Source organism: Lentinus tigrinus (genome assembly GCF_003813185.1).
Source record: "Lentinus tigrinus ALCF2SS1-7 unplaced genomic scaffold L226scaffold_19, whole genome shotgun sequence".
Classification (NCBI taxonomy): Eukaryota; Fungi; Basidiomycota; class Agaricomycetes; order Polyporales; family Polyporaceae; genus Lentinus; species Lentinus tigrinus.
Window position 1 is genome coordinate 444,765 of NW_027137928.1, and position 17,354 is coordinate 462,118.

The following is a 17,354-nucleotide window of genomic DNA, read 5'->3' on the forward strand; positions in this document are numbered from 1 at the left end:
GAGCGAGTGCGAGGAGAAGTAGGCCTTGCCGATGAGGAATGATCGCGGAGTCGGCGCGACCGGCGGCTGTGACGGAGGCGAAGCAGGTGCAGCAGAGGATGGATCAGCCGAAGAAGGCGGCGGGAAGGGATCGTCGGGGAATCCCTCATCTGGAGGGGTACCCATCGGGATAATGTCGACCTTGTAGATTGGCTGCCCCTCACGAATCGCTTGCTTGACGAAGGACCGGATCTTCTCGTGTACCCCTGAGTCATCGGCCATTCTCTTGAACGCTGCAGCGTCTTCATCAGACACACGCTCGACGGTTGGGTCGTAGCCGAGCTGTGCTTCCGACATATGCGCCACTTTCCAGACAAAGTCGTGGAGGGGAGAATCGGGCATCGTCCAATTGAACTCCTCAGAAATGACGGCTCCGCCCCGATCAAAGAAGCAGATACGTGCCATGTAGTCCCAGACGTAGATGGCGTAAGAGAACCTGCGGTGCTGATTGTCGAAGACTTCCAGCATGTGATCAATGAACTGTACATAGCCTTGTTCGTTCTGGAGAGTAACCGGTACGAACGACTTCGGTTCGGAGGAGGTTTTGGAGGCATTTGGGGACGACGAAGAATGCTTGCTCTGTGTAGTGTGAGGCGCCTTATCAAAGTGGAAGGCAGCGTGGTCGCGATTGTGCTTGACTTCGATCGGGATCGTAACCCAATGCCAGGAGATGTGAGATGTTGGAGCTCCATCTGCATCCCCATACTCGTGTGCATTCTTCTCCGGATCCTCGCCTGTGCTATTATCCGCGTCCTCACCCACGCCCTTCCCAGTAGGATTATTGTCTGTGGCATTCACCGCCGCAGGAGTGTTCAAGTAAATACCCACGTTCAATGCATCCGCGCGTTTCCCATGCTTGCGGCCGTCTGTACGACGTACGCATACTTTCTCAGCGGATGCGGCCGTGAAAACGGAGTCGATAGTCGTTGTCTGAAAGAAGTGAGTGCTCTTCCCGCGCTACATGACAATCTTTCACGTACCAGGAGGGAGTAGACATGCTTCTTGTACTTTGCACGGCTGAAGTCTGCCCTTTTGAATAACTTGCGCTGTTCCGCCGTGGGTAACGATCCAGGGACCTTCGACAAGACCGCTTCCACTGGAACTTCAAAGAAGCGCGAACCCATACAAAATCAGATCCAGGTTGGGAGTGAGTAACCAGAGGTTTGCATACGAAGGAGGACAATGAGCCACGTCGACGTGTAGCGTTGGCAGAGATGCGTACGCGCGGCAGACTCGAACATGAATACCATATCCGGAAAATTCCGCATCGCCACCGTATTGGCGCCGATTTTCGCTCTTTCTTCCCGCCGACGATGCGTATTCTCCTCCGCATCTCCATTGAGGCTTGGACGAGTGGTTTACTGCCAGATTTTCCAGAAGCATGTCGTTCTTGACGCTGTCCCGCACGGAAAGTCTCACTCTGAACTCTGAGGTTTACGCGGAGCACAGTACGACCCGTGGGTCACCGGTAGTACCGGAAATATCAAGCTTCAAGTGCTAGCGTAAGTACTAGCCTATGAAGTTCTCTGTGATTCGAACACCACATTGTGGTCTGCCCATCTCTGGACATTGAATGGGAATTGGAGGCACGGCGCGGGATTTGCTCGATACATGGGTCAGGGTTAGACGGCGCTGAGGGTGTACTTGTAGGACCATCATGTTGAGCGTGCGTGTGTACAGATAATTATGGACTCTCTTTGGACTCTATTGCGCCCAGTATTGCATGAGCGAAAGCCCAGGTATTCTGGTGGATGTGTATGTGTATTAAGTTGTTCGACTACTAACTTCGGGAGTCTATACTACTAGCATACCATAATACGCTAAGTTGTGAATACATGGCCAAGCCCACATCAATGGCGTGTCAAGGAAAAGCCTCTATCATCGGCGGTTAGGATGAGGAATGAGCAGGTAGCCCAGACAGCACCGTGTGGATCGGGGACGGGGTGTCTGCAACAGGAGATGGTACCACAGAGGCATTCTTCTGCGGAGTTTCGGGCAGGTGAAGGTCTGGCGCATCCGCAACAGCCGGAAGTTGCACGTCCATCGCATTGCGGCGCCGAGGTTCTTTCCAACGGGGCCTTCCCTCCCGTAGCTTCGACTCGCGCATCTTGCGCAATGCTCGTGCAGACGCGAGGCGTCGCTGCAGGAAACTCTCCATGCTCCCCGTGCTGCCCGCGAGTTGCCGCGGGTCCACATTGATGTGATCGATGATACGGAGTAGGTTGGCGCTGATGAGGTCCGGGTCGAGGGCATAGAGCTCTTCCAGTGCGAGCAGGATGGAAGCACTCTGTCCGGAGGTGATGGCTCCTACCCCGGAGTCGGGCAAGGTGAGGTAGTTCTCGAGATCCTCCAGGATGTCTTGCAGCTCGTTGCGGACCGTGTTGAACACAACGCGAGGAAGATTCGAGGCCGTTGAAAATGCAAGTGCCATTTCACATGCGTGGTGGAAGGTAGTCAGTTCGCTAGCTATCTTCGCTGTTCTCGCAAATGAGGTCAAGCTTTGGATGACTGTCATGGCTCGTCAGTATGATTGTATGGGGCTCGTAAGTAAAGAGCTTCATACCTGACGGAGAAACAGGAGCACTTGACCGGTACCACGTGTTCCGCATCAGGTCGAACGAGGTTCGCCTGACACGTTCGTTGTGCGACAGCAGCCTGGCAAGGTTCTCGAAGAGCCGTTGATAGAGGACGACTGTATCAAGATGCCCACATTCGAAGGGTATTGCGCGGCATAGGCGTTCGGCAACGGTCAGTGTCCGGAGGATACACTCTTCATTCCCGTAGTCGATGCGAGGCAGCATATCCATAGTGAGATGGAGAAGGACGTTGATGCCGCCATCCACGTCGTCGCTATGTTTCCAATGTGGGATCCCGTCCACGATGTCGTCGGCGCGGTGCGCGACGATCTCGTACAGACAATCGACAGCCGCCTGATTCTCTGTGTCGTCGATGCACTGCCTAAGGACTCGCTCCAGGAAGTAATCGTCCATGAAGGTGGCGTCCGCACTCGCGAGGATGTGGTGGTCGAGCTTTGCTTCTGATGCCCGTACTATAGCCTTCTCCCGCTCGCGCCAGCTGCCGAAGTACTTGTGGTGGATTAGGCTTCGGAGCCATCCCGCAAAGAGCCGACGGCGCCGACTGAAGAGACCAGTGTCTACATAGAGAGGCCATTGCCTCCGGTTCCAACCCATCCATGTGTAGACTTTCAGCGCGAACCAAGACACAAAGCGCGTCAACGCTTGTGTGAGGAGGAACACGCCCATCGCCTGTGGTGACTTGTATGGACAGTCGCCTCGGACGGTCGGCATGATCGTCGTGATGACCAGGAACGAGAGGGATATCGAGACGAGTACGGTAATCACTCCGGCGACGGCATGGTGTAGGCTCCAAAGCAGATCTAGCAGACCCGCGAAGAATAGCGCCATGGCGACCTGAAGAAGAATCGGCAGCAAGGCAATAGTCAGAGGGATGTGCCAGTGCACGAATCCTTCGTGCCTGAGCTGCCGTATACGCGCATTCTCCCGCGGAGAGCTGGCAGCGTTACTGATGTACTCGCGCAGCCACTGCTTGGTGAGGATGCCGATCGAGGCTGAGACGAGGCTGAGGACGAGACTAGAGAACCAGAGAATGTTGATGCGGACAGACCGCGAATCGGCACGGAATGGTTCACTGTTCAGTGAGGCGGTGGAATTGGCGACGGAGACCGTACTGGTAGCGAGCTGAGCAGATATCTGTCTTAGCAGGTTTGCTGTAGTCTCGTCAGGATCTTCCTGGAGCAACTTGTAGGACTCGATGTTGAAAGCCGTCAGCACTGCGGAGAAGAGACCAGCCTAGTGGAGGTCGCAGATTAGCATGACGTGTGACCAACAGCCAACAGTGCGTGCACTTACAAACACCAGAAGACTATCGACATCTTCTTTCCATCCCTTCACCATGTGCTCGTCGTAGTCTCGCAACACCTTGACGCAATTTGCCCACGGGTCACTGAGGCCAGGCGTGGCAACCAGAGGTGTGGGAGGAAAGGCTCTAGCAGAGTTCGCGAGAGAGACGTTGCTGTCATCGGGCACGGGCGCTCCGGGAAGTTTCTACAGAACCAAAAAGGCGCTTCAGACGATGTATCACAAGGATCGACAACATGACTTACAGCTCGTCGGACGTAAGGGGCCTCTTCAGATAGGCCACTGGCCTGACTTGGAGGGATTTGCACGACGACAGGTCTCGAGTAATTCGCGTGCGCCTCGTAGGGCGAGTCGAGCACATCTAGGCTAGCCCCCGGTATCGAGTGGGATCCTAACGCGGAATGCTGAGATTTGGACTGCGGTGTTTTGTTCGAGCCGTAGTTGGACTCTGCTTGATCTGATCGACCGGAGCTGATAGGCGATTTGTCCGAGTCAATGACGGAAGGGGATATGTTGGTCAAGGGGGCAGGAGATGCTCTCCGACTGGCCGGTCGAGAGGAGATATGGAATGACTGCGAAGCGATGCATGGCACATAATCAGAGAAATTTGGCAATCAGTCAAAGACTCGACTGCGGACATACCTCGAAGTCGATTACAGATGGCCTGTCTGCGATAGCTTCCTGACTTGCATTTGATGACACGGTGGGTTTCTGCATGATAGCAGCGAGGTGACGGTGCTGGCGGGAGGGAGAGAGATGTGTGGGGGCGTGGGGCACATGAACCAGGTCACTTACCTCCAGTCTTGCCTAGACACCGCGATTGGCAAGCTCATCGCATTGCGGCTCAAATGCTCTCACACTGCACAGCCGTGGCAGTTGGCATCATGGAGATGCTTCTTCGGACACTCTTCCATCCGACGAAAGAACTCAATGTTTGATCTGAATGTCTGGTATATGTAGTAATCACAACACTTCAGAGGGAGTAGCGATCAGCTCTCGAACTCCTTCAGACATCAGTGTCATCTTGTACGGATACGGGAATGGTGAAGTGATGGCAGATGCACGAACCAAATCAGCTTTCTACAAAAATTGTCGGCAGAAGCTACACCACGCACCTAACTCCACATCACCTTCGCGTCATCCCTCTTAACACCCTCGGCCAGCGAGATGCGCAAGAGCTGCAACGTCGACGTGATCGTCAGGAACATCGAGTCGTCCGCGAAGTACCGCTGGGAGCAGATTCTGCTCTCGGCGGCAGCGAGTCAGAGATGACACGGAAGGGTGGAAGAGTGACCATATCGCACCGCCATCCAAACCCGCGAGCCTCCAGATGCTTAGTACTGAGAGACGAAGAGGATGTCTGCGGAGTGAAGACGCCCGGGTGTGTGCCAAATCCTTTGAAGGGCACGACGTCGCCTCGAGGGCATGTTAGCTCATGGGGAGTTGGGTAGAGGCAACTGACTCACCATATCGCAACCCCCAGCGCCGTAGATGTCTCCCATATTGTTACGTCCTTGTGGGATTTGCTTCAGGTTACGGAGAGTATCACCGGCAGCGGTTCAGGAGGCTGTCCTCCGAGAGAATCGCTAGAGCACCATGACGAGAGCAGCGTCCATTGCGAACGGGACAAGGTGTTGCTGTTAGGGGGATGGTGATGGTGAGAGCGTGGATAGTCTCAACGTTGTGGCATCGCGCAGTAATGATCTTTCTGCTTCCTAGAAATCGAGCTGATGGCGAGTCCACCGTTGAACATTTGATCGTATATATGCAGCGCGGTGAGGGACAGATAGCACCGGTTGTAAGTGCATGCGATGTTGAAGGAGATGGTGCGGTGAGGGACAGGGCAAGCTCGGAGACGCGCATCCCCCCGCGACGCGTCTTGTTCTGCTACCATCACCATTCATCTACGAGTTCGCGTCTCCCCTGTGCCATCATGCAGTCTCTCTTGCTTTGAAGCTCATGACTTGATCAGTCACGCAATAATCATACAATTTTGAAGTACGTGAACCAGTTTGCCGGACATGCGGAGGAAGGCACTGCGCATAGATATTCCTGCTCGGATCCTCACGCGAAAGCCTCTCCAAGCACTCATGAACAAGATACCGAATTTCTACGGACCTATCTGTTTGAAGGCTGTGAGGTGGTCCCTCCGAGCTTCACGCATTATGTGGCAGTACTGACGTGTGGTAACGGCACTCACAAATGCCGGGCTCAAACACAGTTCGGATTCGCTGTTACCCAGCCAAGTACGACTCACCTCGGGTTGCGAGGATCAAGTAACCGGGTCATCGATGCCTTCTACTAAAGATGGTGGTCATACTGACACGCCCTATGAGGGCGTGTCAGGCATGACTTCCGAAGCCTGTCAAATTTCTGTTCGCAGCCGCAGCAGTGACGATGGAATCACCGAGCACGGCGTAAGGCGCTGAAGACGACAGTATGTTGCGTCCTGTCAGGGCATTCAACTTTATACTCTTCACTCATCTTAAGAGACTCGAGGTCGGTCAGTCGCGCACTATTCATGGCATATGTGCGCGAGCGGAGTCACCATCGCGAGTGAACGCTCAGGGCCTCCGCGTGTATATACTGATTAGACATTTCGCCGCCATGGAGTTACAGCGGGTCCGGTGTTCGCCCCGACTTATGGCTGTCCCACCGATCTACACCAGACGCCGCGATTGAATTCGATACGGTTTCGCTCGGCGATGCTCTCAGCGTGTGCTTTTCAGCGGCCATCCAGGTGTCACCCCTTGCGCTCTACAATATAAGGACCGGTCGTTTCACCATGCGATTTTCCTCCGATATCAGCAACGTGGGCCATCCCCGGCTTCGTCATGTCCTCCGACGCAGATAGCGATGCTGCCGAAATTGTCGCACTGTTTGACAGCCTGTATGTCGCGTGTATCGAGACGACTCGTTGAGGATCGTGCTTGTTGACCCCAGCGCTGAACAGATACATCCAAAACCTCTGCCTTGTGACCTCCTCAGGTGCGTTCTCTCTGTACAAGCTTTTTTCGCAACCTCACGTTGTCGTCCTTCCCACAGCGCTCTTCATATACGAAGTCTTCATCACGTTTGATCGAGAAGTGGCGTGCTTCTGGACTGCCAAACAGACGGGAGCATCCCTTCTATTCTTCGCAAACAAGTGGATCTCTATAACATGCGCCATCATGACATTGGTCGCCTTTGCGCCTCTCCCCTCAGATGAGGTCAGCTATGCGGCCTATGCTAGTCTGTGGCATATTGATCTGACCGAAATGTCAGAGTTGTTCCAAGTTTCAAATCGCGACAACCGCTATGTTGATACTGCAATTCGTCCCGGGAGCAAGTGAGTACACCTCACCGTCTCGCATTGGTCACAGGTCGCCTGATGGTTCGAGACGAGTTTTCTCCGCTCTGCGTGCCTTCGTGCTGGGCAAGAGCAAGATCCTTGGATTGCTCGTCCTCATCTTGTCTCTAGCACCAGTCGGTGCTAACCTCGTGAGTGGATCGAAGTCTCAGTCATCGTCTAACAATCTCAGGCTGATCTGCCAACTTTCAGGCCTTCTACGGCTATGACCTCTCAGGCCAGAACATTCCGCCATTCGGATGCATACAGACATTGGATATGACTGAGGCAAGCAACTTGAGGTGAGGTTCATAAGTTCCATATCGGATGTCGATTAAGACTAACCTGAGACTGACCGTGCACAAGACGTAGGTCGGCTTGTGATTATGTGCGCAAATGCCTGCTCATACACGGAACCACACAGTTACGATCATCTCTCGAGTACCGCTCATCGTTGCCGACATTCTGCTCATCTACGTCACCTGGACAAGGCTGAGCTTTCGGGATGCCTTGAGAAATGTCAGACAGTTCAAGGGGCTCTCGCTTTCAGGCATCTTCATTCGTGATGGTACGTCGCTCTACCGCGCTGGTATAAGTGCGCAGGTGTACCCCAATATAGTGGCTTACTACTGGTTACGCTTCTTCTAGGAACGATATATTTCGTGTGCGCCCTACTCGAGCAGAGCTATTACACCTGATGGACGAACACTCTTTACTCGCAGGGTTCTATTTATCCTCAACGTTCTGCACCTCGTCCTTTCAGTAGCTGCGGTAAGCGGCATGGTCTGTCGAACCCGCCTAAGTTGCAACTGACATACACTATCATCATGCAGGTCGGGGGAATTGGAATCACCGTCACCATATTCACCGCCCCGTACGCATTCTAGCGAGATACAGCGACTGTGGCCGTCTCTGACCATCCTTCTTCATTGCAGTATCACAGCCATCCTCGTGTCGCGCTTCCTTCTAGTGCTCCAGGAAGCAAACCGGATGGATGTCCAGCTCGACCCCGACAGTCCACTGTACTCTTCGAGGAACCCCTACGACGCTTCCAGCTTCATCTCGTCTCTTGGAGGTTTCATCAATCCGGACCTCTCGACACCGTCCAATGATGACTTCGAGGCTCATACTAGCACGCACTCGGACGGGAAGGAAGAAGTCGGAGCACAAAACTGCGCGAGTGAGGCCGCTGCGTCGTCGTCTTCGGCGTAGACGGACTGTGGCTCGGTTTTGTACTTGCTATCTATTCAACTCACCTTATTACCAAGACGAGTGGACGATAGAGGCTTCCAAAGGTCGAATCCTTGGCAGATACTTCCTGATGGGCGGCAGTATGTCGGTGTCGGGTATTAAATTTTGCAATAGAAGTATAGGCGTATCATTTCTCTAGTCCAACATTTAAGTCGTATTTTATCATGGGTTGTATGTAATCGCACAGTCAGTGAGCTGGTCAAAGTACCTGTGAGATGGAAACATCGCGGCCGCAATATTGCCCTGGCCTGGAGAGGAACAAGTCCAGCAACAGCCTGCCCTAGAGTGGTTCTCGACCACGTGATGCGAACGCGCTGGTGGTGAACCGCGTCGGGAGTCGGCAACGCCGTAAGCACGACCACGACGACTCTTTCCACCACGACACATTGCTGCCACGCGTGTATATGTCTTAAAGATACTACTGGGGCACGTTTACATAGATATGTCTCTCGCAACGCCGAAGAAACTCGTCCACTGGGCACTCAACGCGTCCCTCTCCGACCTCGGCTCGCCTTTCTCTGACGCTGGCTCATCTGAATCGTGCACCTCGACGTCAAGTTTGCAATACATTAATTCTCAACTGGTTGCACACGGATTCGTACACGATGCTGGGTTGTCTCTGGAGGGCCTTGCGAGGGGGGATGCGGACAGGGTGGTCAAGTGCTTGTTGGGAATGTTGAGCCAACGAATAGTGAGTTACTCTCTGTACAAGCCCCCATTGTCGGTGTACAGAGCGTTTGCAGGACGATATGTCGCGCACAGAAGACCTCACCACCAAGCTGCGGACACTTTCCTACGACCACGAACGCCTCACGTCGATGTTCAAGACGGAGACCGAGAAGGCTGCAAACGCGGAACGGGAGATGAACCTCCACAAGACGCGGATGTCGTGAGTGGCTTTCCTCCTTGTGCATCAGTTGTCGTGAGGCACTCCCCTGCTTGCACGCCGGATATCGAAGGTGCCGACGCGTTAGTGGTGCGGGCGGACGATGGCGGCTGAAGTGTGCGTCGTCGATGGGGGTCGCTATCGGCGTTCGAGGCAGGGCCGTGACTCTCAACGGTCATTGGGCCTATCTCAGACGCAGAGCGCATCTTCCAAGTGCCATCACGAGGGTGTCAGGGCAGCCACCTGATGGCCTTTCGGCGATGTGGTTCTTGAGGTGCATGCTCGATCCGTTCCGTAGCGCGCTGGTAGTCGGGGTATGCCCTTCGCGCCCTTGGAGTCAAGGAATCATAGAGGCTAGAAAAATGGCGGCCAGCACGCAGTGACATGAAGCTGCACAATACATACGGTCTCGCATTCCCATCCTCATCTAACGCATCTACCGCCCAGAGTTGCAACCAAGTCCCTCCAAACGTCCGAGAACGCCCACAAACACACCACTGCAGAGCTGCAGCGTACACGAACAACGCTCCATTCTCTCCGCGCGACACACCAAACCGAGATCAAGAAACTCGAGAAGGAGAAAGAACGCATGGTCGAGCGGTGGAGCAAGCTCTCCGACGCGCAACTCAAGATTGGCTCCCAGCGTGCGGGTCTGACTTGCGCCAACCTTGACGTCGTCGAAGCCTCTGATGCGCAACTACGAGGAAAGGGGCAAAGTTTCCTGGATGTTGCACTGGAGCAGGCGGAGACCGCGCGGAAGGAGCTGTTCGAGCAGAATCGCGAGCTCCGACGTATACTCTTGTCTGCCGCGAACGACTTGCAGAGCGTGCTCCATGTGGCACGAACTACCGGGGAGTCCGAGAATGAGGAAGAGGTACGCCGTGCCCATGCTTGGTCGGCAGATACTTCGTAGGCTTATATGATGTTGATCACCTGTAGCCTTCACCATTCACCATCAGCACGCTGTTTCCGGGCAATCCTGTCGACTCAGCATCGGACACATTCAACTCGCTGATCACATCTCTACGAGACAGCATCTCGGCTAGGTCGGAGACGATTACCGCCACTTCCCCATCCGCGCGCAAACACTCTCCATCTGCTCCCAGGAGCGACGATGACGCGCGCCATAACGCCGAGATTGAGCGACTACAAGTGGTCATAGACAAGCTTCGAGCAGAGCTTGGTATGTTTGCTGATGTCCAAGGGACTAGCCTTAGCTGACCCCTCCCAGACCAGTCACAGAAACAAGCTGCGGCTGCCGCGGCACAGACACAAGAGCTGTTCGACCGATTCGCAGAGGAACAGCGTCTCGCCTCCAATGACGTCGCAGAGCTGAGTGTTGACCTGATGACTGCCCCAGCGCGAGATGAAGAGCAGAAGCGACTTGATGCGCGTTTCAAAGAGCTGGAGGAGGAGCGACGGAAGTTCACAGAGGCTGCTGTGCGGTTAGGAAGGGAGAAGGCCGCACTTGAGGTCCGTTTTTTCTTCATTCAACTCGTATAGTCGATTTGACTTATCTTCTCCAGGCGGAACGACTGAAACTCCTCGAAGAGAAGCGGTCATGGGAGGTTGAGCAAATGCTCGCTGAGCTCCCTCCAACTCCAGCCGCTGCGGGTTCGTCTTCACTGCAGGCACGCGCGTTATCCCCAGTCAAGGCACCCAATGCGTCGCCCAAAAGATCAACACGCAAGTTCCGAGCGAAGGGTGCTAGTCCACGGAAGACCCGCGTTTCACGGCGGTCTTCCGGCCTTGGCGCAGCCGCCCTGTCACCAAGAACTAAGAGCAAGGTTCTACCGGCTTACGAGACGGAGGTGATCCCGTCATACATTCCACCCATCCCTCCTTCTCCCTCGAGACAGCTACCAGAGTTCAAGACGAGCATCGCGGCGCCTTCGCCACCTCCATCACCTCACCTCACCAATGCGTTTGTGCTGCCTCCCCCTTCACCCGCAGCGGCCTTCGACAGTGTTCGCACACACCTCCCCCTTCTTCCCCCTCTGCCGAAGTTCGAGATGCCACCACCAGCCGAGGACTCCTCAGACGATAGCATGGACGTCCCACTCGACTCCATCCCTTCAGGCCCGTCCGCATCCTCATCGTCCGTACCACCTCCTGCAGTACCTAGCACACCCGTCGCTCGCCCTTTCCCCATGGCGAAGCCCTTCGCACAACGGATGATTCACGCTTACTCTCCCGTGAAGCCCAGCCCGCTCAGTCGAATCTTGATGATGGGCAACTCACCCGACTCTCCTGAGGGTCCCGCGCTTGACGCGCTCGCGGAGGTGGACGAGAACGCCATGGATGTGACGCCCTCTGCACCTGCGCGGAGTCTCGCAGAGGAGCTGGGCGTGTCAGAAGACGATGACAGCCCGCTCCGCGAGAAACAGCCCCAGCCCCAGCCCCAAGCTCATACCAAGCCTCCTGCCGCCGTTCGGAAACCCGCACCGAGCGTCCAGAACAAGGGGAAGGGCAAGGCTGCGCCCGCACCGGCACCACAACAGCAGGCTTCCCGCTCGCGGACACGCGCCGGCGCAGCGCTCGAGAAGGAGAACGTGAAGCGCGCCAAGCTGTCTGCACCCTCAACTGCGGCTTCCGGTTCAGCATCTGCGGGGAGCGCGAAGAGCACTGGCAGCGGGCCGTCTGCGTCAGGGTCAAGAGACGCGAAGAAAACTGCACCGGGGAAGCCGTTGGGAATTGGGGCACGGGCGCGCGCTGGAGCTGGAGTTGGAGTTGGGGCGAATGGGAAGCCGGGGCAGAAGCCTCCGACGAGGGGAGGTGGCCCGAGGAGAGTTCCTATTGGGAGTGCGGACGCTGCGAGCGTGCCGACATGGCGGGGTTGATTTTTCGTTTGTCGGTGTGAGTCTTTGTCTTACGAGCTTGTGTAGGTTGTGTGCTAATTCGGCGAATTGCAGAAATTATGCATCGTGTAGACAGTAGCTATGGTCGCAAGCCTCGTATTGGATTGATACGCACTGGACATTGCATATACTGAGTGACCTACCACAAGGCTTACGGAAATTGGTGCGTGAGATGCATGGTTCGTGATACGCGACTGTATCTGGTACCGGAGGTGAGCTGCGTGCGTTCGTCATGATCTCCCGGAAACTGAAGGATGAATACCTTGTATTGGTACTATAGCACGTAGGAATCAGTACTTCGGACAGAGTAGATGCTCGTTATAAGCAAGAGAGAACAAGAGAGGGCAAGAGAGGGCAAAATTTATCATATCGTCCAACATCCTGACGAGTGTAACCAATACGAGGTTCACAGCCGGCAACTAGATCCTCTACCATTTGCGATTCTGCTCGTGGGGTGCCTCAGCATTTTCCTCGTGGTTGTGGGCGTTCAAGCTTCAAGTCTTCTCCCCCGAAATTATCGGTGCTCTCATGTTCGTCCTCCCGGGTGCGCTTTCCACGTCTATGTTCCGAGAGGAGAAAGCTAGTCGTCGGGAGATCGGAGAGGCTGGAGCTGGTAAAGGTCGCAAGAAGCGACATCGGGACTAGAAGAGATGGACATGCTGTCAGTCCCACGAGGCTAAGCATAATCCTAATAGTCTTGAGCAAGCACTCTACCCCGGAACAAGAACTGGTTTGGCCCCATGTCTAGGCGTGTTACCGAGTTCGGGGACCACTGGTACATGTCCAGCACCGCTGTGAGATACCCATGGTGCGATAAGAAGCCCGGCATCGCACAGGGTTCAGACGTCTCCGGACAGTCCCAAAAGACACCTGCATCGCTGAATGCCCCGATGCGCGGCGTCTTCGTGCCCTTCACTACGGGCGACGGAGCTTTGTGAGTGGAGGTATCCAGACACACAAACTTCGACTCGTCGTTAGCGTTGAGTACAGAGGTTTCGGTGTCGTTCTGATCATTGATGGATGTGAGGACGGCAACACAGCGATAAGGAACACGCACCAAAAACCGGGACCACCGGGACCATTGTCTGTCAATTCCTCAACATTCACCCCAGTAAAATCCACCTCTTTGAGCCTCTTCCTTTCATATCTGTTGGCCCAGGTTTATGAACGAGCTTCAGGAACTGGTTGACTAGCAACTCGCGAGAATGGGGACCCATGCCCGGGAACAAAGAGGAACAACGGCGCTAAGAAGGTGGCGATGCTCCCAGAGCCCAATATGGTATCCATGTTCGAGTCCGCTACGCGTAGCAGGGCGCTAGCTACGGCTCTACCAAAGACCAAAGACCACCGTCGACGTGGCTCATAGTCCCCTCCCACAACACATTCACGAACCATTCTTTCTGTGCAAAAGTAAGTAGGGTTTTTGAACGGTCGCTAGGGCCCCTCTGATAGCCGGTGCGTTTCGCCCCATGTCCCCCTTCACTCTCACCCTCACCATGGCTGATGAGAATTCTTTCACAATTAGCACCCCGAGCGCGAGCAGAAAGATTTACGGAGGTTCATTACTGTTGACTCGCTGAATCTATCTCTCTTCTCCCTCTGTTTTCCAATCACCTTCACCACCTTCGGCGAGCCAACTACCGAGCCTTCACAACCCAACCACCCAGCGCTCCCGAAGTCACATCCTCCTCATCACGCAACCCGTGTCTGATCAACATTGAAGGCGATATGAGTCCCCGCTTCTTTGAGATGCCAGTGGAAGCGGTATTGTCGAAGGTCCCTGGGTCGTTACCTACGGCGGAACAGCGGAAGTCATTCAAGGGGGCAGACTTCAGCCGTGCAAACTACAAGAAGCATGTCTACCCTCTCCTGGTACGTGAACGATTGCCATGTAGCGCGGGAAGAGCACTCACTTATCTCAGACAACGACTATCGACTCCGTCTTCACGGCCGCAACCGCTGAGAAAGTATGCGTACGTCGTATGGACGGCCACAAGCATGGGAAACGCGCCGATACATTGAACGTGGGTATCTACTTGAACACTCCTGCGGCGGTGAAGGCTACCACCACAGACAAGAAACCTACCGGGAAGGGCGTGGGTGAGGACGCGGATAATAGCACAGGCGAGGATTCGGAGAAGAATGCACACGAGTATGGGGATGCAGATGGAGCTCCAACATCTCACATCTCCTGGCATTGGGTTGCCATCCCGATTGAAGTCAAGCACAATCGCGACCACGCTGCCTTCCACTTTGATAAGGCGCCTCTCACTACACAGAGCAAGCATTCTTCGTCGTCCCCAAATGCCTCCAAAACCTCCTCCGAACCGAAGTCGTTCGTCCCGATTACTCTCCAGAACGAACAAGGCTATGTACAGTTCATCGATCACATGCTGGAAGTCTTCGACAATCAGCACCGCAGGTTCTCCTACGCAATCTACGTCTGGGACTACATGGCACGTATTTGCTTTTTCGATCGGGGCGGAGCAGTCATTTCCGAGGAGTTCAATTGGACGACACCCGACTCTCCCCTCCACGACTTTGTCTGGAAAGTGGCGCATATGTCGGAAGCACAGCTCGGCTACGACCCAACCGTCGAGCGTGTGTCTGATGAAGACGCTGCAGCGTTCAAGAGAATGGCCGATGACTCAGGGGTACACGAGAAGATCCGGTCCTTCGTCAAGCAAGCGACTCCTGAGGGGCAGCCAATCTACAAGGTCGACATCATCCCGATGGGTACCCCTCCAGATGAGGGATTCCCCGACGATCCCTTCCCGCCGCCTTCTCCGGCTGATCCATCCTCTGCTGCACCTGCTTCGCCTCCGTCACAGCCGCCGGTCGCGCCGACTCCGCGATCATTCCTCATCGGCAAGGCCTACTTCTCCTCGCACTCGCTCATTGGCCGCTGCACCAGAGGTTACATCGCGTACGACATCGACGGAGAACGTCTCTGCTTCCTCAAAGACTACTGGAGGCCATATGTTCCGAAACGCACGCGCCCGGAGCACCTAGTCTACGAGCGGATGGCTCTCTGCGGCGTGGAATGCATTCCTACTCTGATCTGCGGCGGGGATGTCGGTGGTATGCGAGCTCAGACGTCGCAGATTCAAGATATTCTGTGTCATCCCGATGGTGCGCTTCCGGTACCTCTCTTTCACTATCGAATTGCGACTGTCGAGATCGGATTACCGCTGGAGAGCTTCATGAACTTCAAGCAGCTTGCCCTTGTCTTTGCAGACGCTGTCTTCGGTGAGTCGTCTCGTAATGTATGGTAGACTGTGTACTAAATCTTCCTACGATAGCCCATTTCCAAGCGTGGACAAAAGCCAAGGTCTTACATCACGATATCAGCATTGGGAACATCTTGATCGACCCTACCAAGCTCACGGGCCTCCTCATCGATTGGGATCTTTGTCGACTCGAGTGCGAGCTCGAGCCTGGTCCCACGAAGCCTGATTGCACTGTATGTTATTCTCTCCCGGCTGCTTTCTTCCACATTCTGAACTCGATGTTAATATCAATTCTTGTTTCAGGGCACTTTTCAATTCCGTTCTGCTTTGGCCGCGTGTTTCCCAAGGAAGCCGTATCGTCTATCTGACGACCTAGAGTCCTTCATTCATGCATTCCACTACCTCGTGCTCAAGTACCATCCCATTCAACGAAACGGACTGCGTCAACTAGTCGAGAGCACGTACGAGAGTCACTCGTTCGTGCAGGGCATCAAGGTCGGCGATGAGTCGAAGCTGCGGCTTTTCTTAAATTCGCTCCCCCCTTTCGAAGTCTGTGCCAACGACGTGCTCCAGAGCATTCTCAACGACCTGCACAAGGGCTGCTACGAGTCTTACAGGGACGTCGACGTTGATCAGATGTATGCATTGTACGGAGTCTCCGACCCTGTGGTTGCTAAGGAGCCCCGTCCGTTGTCCGTGGATACCCCTGTCAACACCGCATGGGCGGAACTCCTCTTAGCCATCAAGCAGAGCGACATCGCTCCCACTTCAACCTCCACCAATCGAAGGGGCACTACGCGATCCACCACCAAGGCTGACGCGACAGCATCCGCCACTCCGACCGACCGCTTGTCGGGTTTCTTATCAAACCACGGCCCGCTCCTCGAAGTGCTCACGTCGTATGAGTATGAGAAGGGGCTGGACGACAAGGACGACAACCAGTTTGTGGCCCGGGCAAAAGAGAACCCTCTTCCCGTATCCTACCGTCCTATCAACTACAACATCAATTTAAGTTCCCTGTCGACGCCATCCACGGAGAACGACATGTATCCGGTCCTCGGCCACAGACACTTGGGCACGCCTTCAAGTGTCCGTTCCTCCTCTAGCTTCGGTCAGTTCTCCGACAATGTTGAACCGAGGCCCCGGGACAAACGGCCATGGGATGACGGCGACTTGAACTTCGCAGGTTCGGAGGATGTCGGATCTCCACCCTCGCCTCCTCGCGCTGTGAAGCGCATGAGGTTGACGGACGGGGTTCTCACGTCGCCGTCAGTCTCGGGTGACGACGGTTGTCCCTAAGGATCGCTCACGAGTTGTAAGGGACTCGTGCCAGGTTTGCGTGTGGTTAAGGCGTGCATTGTTCGAGAGGGTGGTCCAGCTGTATTGGAGTCTTCAATGTTCCTATCTGCTTCCATTGATGTATCTTTTCTTGAGAATACCAATACTAACCCCTCTGTGCAATACGACCAAGTCAACCTCCACCGACCGAGGCGACACTTCGCAATCATCGCGATCCAACGGGGCCGAGGCGACAACAACTGCAGCATCCGACGCCATAGTGAAGCATTGCAACTTGCCAGGCTTCGTATCGGACCACCGCTTTCTCTACCAAGTGCTGTCGTCCGTCCAGGGGAAGAACTGCCCGCCAAGCAGAAGAACCAGTTTGTGGCCACGGCACATCGGGAACCGGGGTTCCGCGTGTATTACGCCGAGAGCAGCATGTCGGCCTCATCTGACCTCTCTGCATCCGACGACGACGACGTTGAACACAAGACTGGGGATAAACGGCCACTGGATGACGATGAGACTTCCGATGCAGGTTCCGAGGATGTCGAACTCTCACGCGAGTCCAAGCGCATGAGG

At 54.9% G+C, this 17,354-nt stretch overlaps 6 protein-coding genes across 6 annotated transcripts in view; 4 read left to right on the forward strand and 2 right to left on the reverse strand.

Moving 5' to 3' along the window:
* Positions 1–787, reverse strand: part of L226DRAFT_489470 (uncharacterized protein) — a 2,784-nt gene extending 1,997 nt beyond the window's left edge. Inside the window, exon 1 of the mRNA XM_067677278.1 lies at positions 25–787. Coding sequence (XP_067533764.1) covers positions 25–507 — 483 coding nt within the window. The 5' untranslated portion in view covers positions 508–787. The remainder of the gene's footprint in view (positions 1–24) is intronic.
* A 1,140-nt stretch (positions 788–1,927) lies between these two features.
* On the reverse strand, positions 1,928–4,655 carry L226DRAFT_572628 (uncharacterized protein; the record flags this gene model as incomplete). Its single annotated transcript, XM_067684707.1, has 5 exons — positions 1,928–2,547; positions 2,603–3,869; positions 3,930–4,124; positions 4,184–4,510; positions 4,581–4,655. The coding sequence occupies 5 exons, from the start codon at positions 4,653–4,655 to the stop codon at positions 1,928–1,930; spliced, it is 2,484 nt and encodes an 827-aa protein (XP_067533765.1).
* A 1,252-nt stretch (positions 4,656–5,907) lies between these two features.
* Positions 5,908–6,149, forward strand: L226DRAFT_536684 (uncharacterized protein). The gene has a single exon (XM_067681167.1). It carries the CDS (start codon positions 5,960–5,962, stop codon positions 6,116–6,118), a length of 159 nt encoding a protein of 52 aa, XP_067533766.1. The 5' UTR covers positions 5,908–5,959; the 3' UTR covers positions 6,119–6,149.
* A 610-nt stretch (positions 6,150–6,759) lies between these two features.
* Positions 6,760–8,704, forward strand: L226DRAFT_536686 (uncharacterized protein). Its single transcript, XM_067681168.1, has 12 exons — positions 6,760–6,828; positions 6,892–6,926; positions 6,984–7,147; positions 7,203–7,266; positions 7,324–7,418; positions 7,480–7,566; positions 7,604–7,607; positions 7,691–7,834; positions 7,915–7,930; positions 7,989–8,037; positions 8,100–8,140; positions 8,202–8,704. The coding sequence occupies exons 1-12, from the start codon at positions 6,773–6,775 to the stop codon at positions 8,476–8,478; spliced, it is 1,032 nt and encodes a 343-aa protein (XP_067533767.1). The 5' UTR covers positions 6,760–6,772; the 3' UTR covers positions 8,479–8,704.
* A 174-nt stretch (positions 8,705–8,878) lies between these two features.
* Positions 8,879–12,381, forward strand: L226DRAFT_489474 (uncharacterized protein). The gene is made up of 7 exons (XM_067677279.1): positions 8,879–9,208; positions 9,261–9,406; positions 9,851–10,277; positions 10,343–10,586; positions 10,635–10,876; positions 10,930–12,259; positions 12,316–12,381. The coding sequence occupies exons 1-6, from the start codon at positions 8,960–8,962 to the stop codon at positions 12,241–12,243; spliced, it is 2,622 nt and encodes an 873-aa protein (XP_067533768.1). The 5' UTR covers positions 8,879–8,959; the 3' UTR covers positions 12,244–12,259; positions 12,316–12,381.
* Positions 12,382–13,592: 1,211 nt separating this feature from the next.
* L226DRAFT_536691 (uncharacterized protein) lies at positions 13,593–16,885 on the forward strand. The gene is made up of 5 exons (XM_067681169.1): positions 13,593–13,716; positions 13,787–14,133; positions 14,184–15,510; positions 15,564–15,724; positions 15,795–16,885. Exons 2-5 carry the CDS (start codon positions 13,990–13,992, stop codon positions 16,788–16,790), a joined length of 2,628 nt encoding a protein of 875 aa, XP_067533769.1. The 5' UTR covers positions 13,593–13,716; positions 13,787–13,989; the 3' UTR covers positions 16,791–16,885.
* Positions 16,886–17,354: the final 469 nt, after the last annotated feature.